We start from the raw sequence: 10,675 nt of genomic DNA, 5'->3' as shown, positions 1-10,675 counted from the left end.
AGCCCAGTGCTTGCTGTGGCTTGCACTGCTAGCATGGATTGATAAAATCTTTCTCTTGGAAAAAAAGTAAGTTGTCATGCGAGGAATTCCTCTGGGGCTTCTGTAAGATGGAAATAAATCCAGCAGTGCGTAACTCCAGTAGGATATTTTGGGCAGGATTTAAAGTACATTTCTGCCTTCAACATTTCCTGTGAATACTGCACTAAAAAACCCCACATTTTAAAACGTGTGTGAGTGTCCTAGGTGAGCACTTCCGGAAGCTGGTCATTAAAACGCAATTGTCTCATGAGCTCTGATGTCACTACTTGCGGAGGGCTAGTTGTAAACATGGAGTGGTTCAACTGAGAAACCAGCTTCCTGTAGATTAATTGTGACAGTGATGTATGTAATATGTAAATAGAACTAATCCAAGATACCGGCCATATAACCACGGGGCAGGAGGAAATGAATACAGCTGAGAACTTTGCAGACTCACTTTCTTATTTTGACCTTTCAAAAGATGAAATAAATTAATTTAGTTTAGCGCAGATATAAATATATTCCACAGCAGAAGTTCTGCAGAAACTACAGAAGTGCCCAAGCCTGCACTGAGCTTGGATTTTCATCATGGATGCCTTAAGAATTGTTTTGAGACCCCTATTTGACAAGAGCCGCAGACCCTGAATGCAAAGCGTTCTGTTCCTGTTGTCAGCGATCCGTGTCTGAAGCAATGCAGTTTTGTTTCCTTCCTTTTAAACGGCAGCAACAGAAGGAGGGTTTACAACATGAAATACGTGTAGGTGTTATAATGCTTCTTTTTCACTACCTCTGAAGTATCCCATATGCCAAGTTCCTCCACTAGAATGAGTCTTTTAGTGGACCACTAAAGAAATTCACTGAATTAGCAGGCTGCGAGCTCCTTTACTTGAGATTTACAATAAAACTCTTTTCATTTTGGTATTGCTTCATGAAGCAAAAATGGTTTATCTGAAGGTAAAACAACCTATGTTGGATTATATCATTATTCAATTGTAGGTCCAAGTGTCGTTTCCAATAAGGAATAAACAACATAAATGTTGAGAAGTAATAAATTGTTAAGAAGTTAATGAAGAGCAGCAGATTCATTAAAGCCAAATTAATTCAAAATATGTAATTTTAATTTTCAACTCTTAAGAGAAATATGGAAATACAGCTTTTTAACCCATGCTCTTAAGTGAAATTTCTTCCCATGCTTATTCTTCACAAGACAGTAAACAGATTGTGTTGCCTTTTTTTTGTATTATTATTTCCTTCCCACAAAAATGAATATCACTTCCCTTCAGCAGAAACTAAAATAAACATAACCCCACAAAAGCCATACTGGTGAAATTGGATTTGAATAATAACAATGGCAGAGCTTGGTTGTGGAGAAGCCTGGGCAGTGCTAGAACATGAAGGAGGCAAAGTTTACACTTACCTGGAAAGGAACAAAAATAGCTTGAAGAAAGATGTGAAGAGATTACTAACAGAGGGGCACTCCTGATGATGCTCTGGTTCTCTGTGTTGAGCTGAACCATTCAACTGGGGCTTCAGTTCTGTTCAGCTGAACTGAAAGTCTGAATCTTTCAGTGCTTGCCTTTAAAAAAAGAAGTATGACATATTCAGTGTATAGTACTATGCCATTATTACTAGACTAGATGATCTTTAAAGGTCCCTTCCAACCCAGTACATTCTGTCACAGAATCACAGAATATTAGGAGTTGGAAGGGACCTTGAAAGCTCATCCAGTCCAACCCCCCTGCCAGAGCAGGATCACCTAGACCAGGTCACACTATGATTCTATGATTATTGCTAATCGTGTCAGGTTTTTTTCCACAGAGGGCAGCTATGAGGTCTACACAAGTCAAGCATGACTTCACCATCAGCTGTGATAGGACCTTATCAAACAATAACAGAAGCCATTGCAGACACTTTTCAACTGAGGAACAGGCCCAAAGAGATCAGGACTACACCTCAAGGAACTTCCTGCGTTCTATGATCTATTAAATTTTGCTTTTTATGTCACATAAAGATGGTTTTGAAAATACGTATTCTATTCATCTAACTATGTAAGCTCTTAAATGTATTTCTGTTTTTTTTACAAGTAATAAAACATGAAGTCAATATTGCTCTCACTTCGCTGAGATGATCTTGAGTTGAGGGCTTCCCAAAAGACTTCAGTGGTTAGAGAAATGGTTGGGAATCAGGATATTTGGTTCTCATCACAAATGTCTTTAGAGCTTTCTAGGTCTCTAATCATGTCATCAACAATATTCTGGGTCTGCTTTTTCTGGCTTAAAATAACTTATTCATTTTTCTGTATCGTCATCTTGCAGTATAAAAATGGCCCAGAAGCATTTACAGCGTTATTAATGCCGTTGCTATAACTACTGTGTCCTGCAGTGCAAAACAGAAATACTTATTAGCACCGGCACCATCACTGACAAAACACAGACTGACTTTGATGCACTTTGGCTACTTCAGGGCCTGAATTTAATATTAGCTTTCTATTGGGGGTGGGGGGGGGGGGGGGAAGGAAAAAAAGATATTATTTATAACTATTCCCTTCCTTCCCCTGCCAAAAAAATGTTTCCAAATGAATTCTCAGGAGATGCACAGCACATTGCTGTGTTTGGGACTGAATGCAAGCATCTAAGACATAACACCCATTGCTTTTAGGAGTGGATTGGACAAGCCATTCAGACGTACGCTGGGGAGAGCCCATTGTTGGTGGGTGCTGAAAGATAGGACAGAATGAGTCATTTCCATCTGTAAGTTACATGGTGTAGTGGCAAGGCCACCGTAATTCACTTCTGAGTGACTCTCCATGCTACAAATCTTTCTTAAATCAGCTTATATGAACTACTGAAGCTAGAATTAACATTTCTCAGGAACTGAAATCACCAGGTAATAAAATTATGGCAGGTGAACACAGACAGTATTATATACTCAAAATAGGTGGGAAAAAAAAGGCTCACATGACTACCACCGTTGCTGAAAAGTGAAATAAAATAATGCATTCTATATTTATTTACTTAATAGTAAAAGATAGAATATATTATTAAAGACAGCTGTGGTTAAACCCAGTTTATAATAAGCAGGATGTGATATATATAAGCCTATTCTGAAAATGAAAATGCAGTTTAAAACCATAGCCCTGCTTCTTAAAGGTCCTTTGGTCACAAAAGGCAGTTTTGCACTGAATATTTCCCATTCACTCTGATTCTAAGATCTGTATCATACATGTAATACACATGAGTTCTCTCATTCTTTTTCTCTCAAAAAAAAATCATAATAGTGGACTTTTTTTTATGTTTCAAAAATTTGGAGTCCCAGCAGAGGGTTGTTTTGCATTTGTTTTTTAAATTCTTTTGAATATTAGTACTTCCTGTCCTCCTCAGCTCTGCAAGCCACAAGGAAGAGGCCACGGTGGGACTCTTGCCAGAACTTACCCTTGTTGCAGTAATGACTTAGAACTGGACAAAACTGTGGGAAGGTGATGAGGTTATGTCTTCTCCCCAAGACTTGGTGTCTTACTTGAATAATCAAAACAAGGCACTGGCATTAAAAAAGGAGAACTATTTAATTCTTAATCAATTAACTACTGCATAATGTTAATCTTTTCCAGCCCCTCGTTCAACTAACACTGAAGAGCTTTCTTTGGTAGACGTACTGTTCCTATGACATCTCCAACACAAATTGTACTTAAGAATAAGAAACTTAATTGAAATCCAGCTTGTATGTGAAGAGGTAATCTGTGCTGATAAACCTAAAAAAATAATGCCTTTTTACATTATACAAACTGAAATGAGAAATTTGGGGTAATTTACTGGAAAAAGAAAATTTTAAAAATCACTATTTTTTGTGCTGAAGTAAAGACCTTTTTATGCTGGCTGGGAGATTGTAAATGAAAAGAAAGCCACAGATATCAAAGATAAAGGAGGAGCTGTAAGTGGACAAACTTGAATTTGGAAGTAGGTACTCATCATTTCTGAAATATGGCACAAAAAATAAAATGTTCACTTAAAAATATCTGATCAATCACAGCTTCATCTAGCCCTGGCAGGAGACAGAGAAACCCTGAGTTTCAAGTTGGCATATTGTAGACAGAAATGATGTTGTGTCCAGCATGTGGCACTGAAGGCTGTAGAGGGCAGTTTAAGGTCAGTTAGAAGTTCCTCTAAGAGCGTAAGGCAACATTGCATGTTATTTTATGCAAAATTATTCTCATTAAAGTTTATTTTAGAGAAACTATGTACACTTTTCCCAGGTGTTTGAGAGTAAATGATGGCGTCGTCCTAGGTCTAGTGAAATACCAATTTCCACAAGCAGACACCCAGGAGTTGCTGTCTGCTGATAACTCTGTGTTTGTGTCTGGATATCAACGGCCATTTTGCAAAGTTGCAGTCTCACTTCCCTAAATGACGACTGTAAAACCAGAACTCTACTTAAAGTCCCACGTACCTGCAGTTGCAGTGGCAGTGGAGGTTGAGGACCTCCTTCTCCCCACTACCTGCTCTGGACACAACCTGCTCAGCAGAGCAGCGGCGGGCAGCCCAGCCCCATACAGCATGTGAGAGCCCTCCTGAGCACAGCACTTATGCCAGATGCGACCACTGTAAGGAAGTAAAGGACACATTTTCTGAAACTGGGAAGCTTTTTCAGAGGAAGATGGAGAACCCACTTCTTTTATTCCCCCAACTAAACATTTCTGCTTCAAAGGAGAAATCCTATTACAAAGTCATGAAATCAGCAATTAAAGAAGAGCCACATAAAGCAAGCAAGCCTGGGTAAGTTTTAAGATATTCTGAGTGTTCTGCTTACATAGAGGAATCTTCTAATGTAGCTTGTGGGTATGAATTTAGGGCATAGATCATGGTTTTGGTTTTGACTGATACACAAGAAAACTCATGAACTGCAATGTTAGGAACGGTATAAATATAATAGTAATTAATCAGAGAAATATTTTTTAAGAACACGAGACAAATCATAAACTAAGAAAATAGGAACAGGAGGTTTCAAGAAGTTCTGAGAAACGCTTCTTTAAATCCTGAATATGATCCGGGAAAGTTTCGTTTTAAAAATTTCAAATGACAGGAAGCAATACTTCCTTTTCTTTGTGCAACATTAAAAGTGGAAGATGCTGAGCCAACTGTTTCTGTTCTCTAATGTGAAATTTCACTCCCCCCCCATTTTTAAATGAAATGAAAAAGATTCTGAAGATAAAAAGATTTTCATTTCTCTTTGCCAGTGCTTTATATGTAAATTTGTGCTAATGTATAAAGAACAAAACCATTAATGTGAACAATATATGTAGGATAAGTAACTTCAGTGTTACTGTAAGTGAACATAGGGTAACCTACGATGCAGAAGCAGAGATATCAGTCAAAGGAAATGTTAGAGGGTGAAAACAAACAAACAAAAACAAACAAAAAACCTCCTCAAAAAAACTTTCAGCAAGGTTGCTTGAAAAGCTACCCTAATTCTGTTGTAGAGCAAAGCAGAAGAGAAACAGGCTGAGCCTTCTGCTGCAGAAATCTGAATTTCATGAAGGTGACCATCTTGCTAAACCTGGAAACTTGACAAAGATAGCAAGGTAAGCATTTTAAAAGACTGAGTTGGTGGGGATTCCTTTCATGAAGTGCCTGTGTGACTCAGAATGTTTCCTGCATTTGTGTGTGTGCATTCAGACTTGACAGAGAGTAATGCTTTCAAGATTAATTTAAAAACTTGCAACCTAACCCAAGCATACAAACGCTATAGGCTTATCTGGTATGCATCAAGGTAACTCACCATTAGTGTTTTCACACCAAGTGTAGACTGATCCCCTTACACTTGCAGGTACATTTAAAACTTTACTCATGCCAATAGCATTTTTATTACCCCACTGACTATACTGAGCAAGCATCAACTCAGAAACATAGTTGACAAATTACTGTTTACAGGAAAATCATACAGCTCCTTGGAAAGCAGGTTTTCCAAAGAATTCTGTGATGTACAAATGACAGATGCATGTCAAGTGCATATTTCCTCAGTAATTGCAGTAGTCAAACACTCAGGTCTCCAAAATTCAGATACTGATGTTTAGAAAGTTATAATATTGTCCGTGTTGTGCTATTTCCCATAAAGATGCAGGGTGAAATCTTGATTTTGTTGAATTTGGCAAGAGTTTTGTTCTGGACTTCAGTGGGCTACCAAGATCTCACTGATATGTTAAGAATTGCATTTGGAGGTCTTGACTGAAAAAAGCAGGCCTAAAAAATTTGCTCCCCCTTTCTTTCCATCACAGATCATTTCAGTACACTTCAGTGCTTCCCTGTGCTCTTTTTTCTTGTTAAGCTTCATGAACTTTGTTTAAGCAGTTACTATCTTTGAGGCCAAGATGCCTGCTTTGACCAGCACTGCTTCTACAAGTCCTCACTATTTGTGTTGGTAGAAATTGTGTAAAGTCCCAAACTCTGTTTCTAGAACCTATGAAAAGTGGCCCAGAAGTGGGTATCTCAACACTTGTCCCTATGCATCTGGATGATTAGGCAATGTTCCTTGCTCACATGTCCAAATATTGTGCCCATCCAAATGACAGGGTGTACTCCTGATCTGGAAGGCTTTCCACTCCACACTCATGGCAGGTTTCATTACTTTTTTTTTTCCCCTCTCTTACTTTCTTGTTTTGCTGCTGGCAGAAACCTTAATTCAATGGTTTTACAGTTCACTCAGAAATACAAGACATTGCAATGATGAACAAAGGTAAAAGAGGTGCCTTGCCTCAGTTCCAGACATGTAAAACCATGCTAAGATTGCATCTAAAAAGAGAAAGCACAGCCTCCATGCCACCTGCATGCAGTATTGAGTGGCTGATTATCCCTGGGTATTTCATACAAAGTACACAGACATCAGTGCAATCTTATCACCTGTGAAAAGGCACTTTCAGGGGCAGATACAATAGCAACAAATAATTCTCTAAAGAATTTCCCCCTACCACAGACTATCACTTCTGCAGTCAGCCAACTGCCTTTTTCCATGTTACTCTCAGCCGGGTGCCTGACTAACAGGGATTCTGCTGTTCTTGTTGTACAGAAGAGAAACTGGTAGATTTTTGCTGACCTTTCTCTATATATAGATTAGAAAGAGGTGTAGATCATGTTTGGCAAAAATTTTAAAAAAAAAGAAAATTACTCCTAGAAATAATTGTGAGATAATAATTTGAGAGTGATGATTTAAGTGATTTACTTAGTTTTTAAGCTTTCCCATCTCCACACAGAGATACTGACGTAAGTAGAAAGAGAACTTAATGAAACACAGCAGATGGACAGCATGGTGATAGTGGAAATGCCTGTGACATGTTAACTAGTTTCATCTCTTGAAAGTGGTAAAGCTGAACAAATCTAGTTTCTGTCTATTATTGCAGAAACTCAGTGCTGCACCCAGCTGTTGTTTCTGAAGGAAAATCAGAAATTCACACTAAAGAGTGTCCAAACCCAGCAAAGAACCTGTCCAGCATTCTGGGCAGTTGTGGACTGTGTATGTTGTCTGAACCATCAGGGTTTATCTTCTACTGTGACCAAGTTAGTTTCTGTAGCTATAGGACCCACTGTTCCCAGAAATACAAGTCCACACAGTTCAGAGAACTGCACTTTTTGTACTTCTCATCATTAAAAAACTCTGTAAGGGAGTGAGGTTTCATTTTCCCTGACTCCAGAATCCCCCTACTCTACTGGCCTATGTTCATTTCTTAGATTGCAGTTCTCTAGCTGTTGTATCTCTCAAGAACTGTTTGTCTCTTCCTAGGTAAAAATGTAATCCCTATGAGCAATTATTTCAGCTAGGAGAGATATTACATTTACTTAAAAAATTTAAAGATTGTCCGTTGAGTTTTGTGCAAAACCAAGATCATTACTGGCTTAAATTCCGTCTCAAAGTGATTGGAATTTGCCTTTATCTAAACTTCAGGTGCCTGCAGATTTTGCCGAGGGAACCCAAACTGTGAATCAGCCAACAGAACAGCAAACCTTCCCAAAGAAGGGGGAATCGTTTTCAAGAACTGTTCAGTCCATAAGAAGTGGTTTTAACCAAATAATCCTGGAAAGTTGCTTATTGATATTTTCACTGTGCTGTGCTTTGCCCTTGAATTAAAATGGTTCTAAATATTAATGTTTATAAAGTACCTGATAAAAATTGACTTCACCCTCATGTTTAGAACTTAAGTTCTAGTCCTAGTGTGATACAGTTCATCTCCAGGCTTGTTCCAGTTTTGGTCTACAAGAATCAAAGTACTTTCCAGATGTGTGTTCAGGGTTAACCTATATTCCACCAAAAAAGGGTTTCCCAAAAATTCTGTTTGAGTCAATGAACTAGGGCATTCTTTAGTCCTTTCTGCATTGTTCTCTAAGGCAGAATGTTTGAAATCAAGGTAAAATACGTGCAACTTGACATATTTGATGAAGAATACGTGGAATTTTATAAACAGAACACAGTGTCTCAGAATAACATGACATTTGAAACATGTTTATGGTAAACAAACCAGGCTACTTGTGCTGTTACCCTATAAGACTATCACCTAAACCATATTGCTGCCACTTTGTCTTCAGGCTATAGAATTTCCTGTATTTCATTAAAAATAGATTGTGGTAACAGCCTCAGACCAAATGCATTCAAAACCACTTCTCTGCAAGACCATTTTTTTAAAGTTTAAATAGGTGACTGTCCTGTTTCTCTTATGAGTTTTACCATACTGCATAATCTCAATTCCCTTAAAGATTAGTAGCACAACACAAACACTGAAAAGAAAAATCTCTGCTCTGATGTTTTTTGAAACAGGGGAAAAGGTACAACTCTGCAGGAAAAATATCAGAAAAAAATTAGACCAAATGTCCCTGAAGTCCCTAAGAGAATGAGCTCCTTTAGTAATGTGATCTGACCAAAGGCTTTGTGAAACAGTCTCAAGCAATAATGGTAACAGAGAACATATGTTACAATACTTCAAATGCACAATTTGCACAATTCTTCACAACTGTTTTCTGTTTCTTAAGCAGTGTGTCTCCTGAAGAGGCAGTGAAATGGGGAGAATCTTTTGACAAACTGCTTTCTGAGAAAGGTTAGTAGCTTTTTACTCTCCTTGCAGAATGTTAGGATGGAAAATTGATAGAAAATTATAAAATCCAATTGTGCCCTTAAGCAGACCTAGCAGTTACCTAAACTAGGCATGATGGGTCATTTACAGTAGTGTGTGCTTCTGCTCTCCTCATGTGCTTAGCATGCTGTCAACTACTGAAAAGAGTTGAAAATAATTTTTAGGTTTCATATTTAATTGAACAAAGTAATATAACAGACAGCAAAAAGTTCATTCAATCAAGAGTAGAATTTCATTTGAATATTGCTCAAATACTCCTGACTGCAAGACCAAACCTTAAAAATGAAAGCAAGTTCTACATGCTTAAGAGAAGACTTTGTCACTTCTGATACAGTTTGTTTCTAAAAGAGTGATAGGTTCAAAACTGGCCGTCATTTGGAAGGGCCTGTTGTTTTGTTTGCATTATCAAATGCACATACATCCTGCCTTCCATTTGGGGACACACGTATGATCCAGCTGCAATGCTGGACACTGTGTGTTTTGAGATCTGTTCCTTGAACAGCTGACATCAATACGATTGCTTTTTGATTGATCGTTCAAGGATTGATGTCATTACTTCCACAGATTAAGCATTTTTGTGAAATAAAGTTTCTTCAGTGTAATAGCAATAGCATAAAGCAAATTGTAAACACACTAAAAGCCATTCATTTTAAATTGTTACTGGAGAACAGTGTACTTATGAGTAAAGATTCAAATAGTGTTTCACTCAACCTAAATTTATACTCAGCTGGAACAAAGTCTGTCACTTCCATATACATCCATATGTTTTTGTTGCCTCTATTTGTAAATTCATGAGATATTGGTAGTGGATTTTTACAGATGCTGAGAATTCTGTAATGGGAGTTTTACACCCCTCAGGATCATCATAAAAGAATGGCACTTATTTGAAAACATTTATGTACATTAAAGTAATTATAATGTGATGTAATTCACAGGGACCATAACTTATTTTGTTACCTTGCACAGACTATGTGAAAGGAGTAACTGTATGTTAAGGGTATTTTTTTAAAATGCAATTCAACATTCACTTCTGTAGCTGGATTGGATGCCTTTATGAAGTTTCTGAAAACTGAGTTCAGTGAAGAGAACATTGAGTTCTGGATAGCATGCGAGGATTACAAGAAAAGCAAAACTACACATGAAATTTTGCAAAAAGCTAAGACCATTTATGAAACATTCATACAGAAGGATGCTCCGAAAGAGGTACAGTAAAAACATTACTCTTTGTACACATATTTGACAACACTGCATATGACGAAATCTGCTTTCAAGAAGTGCATGCCCAGAAGCAGGGGCAACAGCTAATTGTGTAGTCACAGATGTAAGAAGGCTGTGTCTTCAATGTCAGACCTCTGGAAGGACATCTGGAAGCACCTGCATAGTTTATTCTCACTGTCCTCTGTACTCCTTTCAATACCTCCTCCATGTTACTCTTTCTAAGTGTAGAGCATGGGTTTAAATATTACATCATAGGAATCAGAAATTCTTAGTGGTCTGAAAAGCCAGGATATATATATGCTATATATACCCTATATATACATATACATA

At 37.8% G+C, this 10,675-nt stretch overlaps 1 protein-coding gene across 1 annotated transcript; it reads left to right on the top strand.

Annotated features, from left to right (window-relative positions):
• Positions 1-4,668: 4,668 nt before the first annotated feature.
• On the top strand, positions 4,669-10,330 carry RGS18 (regulator of G-protein signaling 18; the record flags this gene model as incomplete). Its single annotated transcript, XM_010184620.1, has 4 exons — positions 4,669-4,787; positions 5,492-5,593; positions 9,030-9,091; positions 10,164-10,330. Coding segments are annotated over exons 1-4 (450 nt in total), but the record flags the coding sequence as incomplete, so codon positions are not given.
• Between the last annotated feature and the right edge of the window lie 345 nt (positions 10,331-10,675).

Source organism: Mesitornis unicolor, unplaced genomic scaffold (assembly GCF_000695765.1).
Source record: "Mesitornis unicolor isolate BGI_N332 unplaced genomic scaffold, ASM69576v1 scaffold10795, whole genome shotgun sequence".
Classification (NCBI taxonomy): Eukaryota; Metazoa; Chordata; class Aves; order Mesitornithiformes; family Mesitornithidae; genus Mesitornis; species Mesitornis unicolor.
Note: the sequence above shows the minus strand (reverse complement) of the source record. Positions and strands in the feature narration are given on the sequence as shown.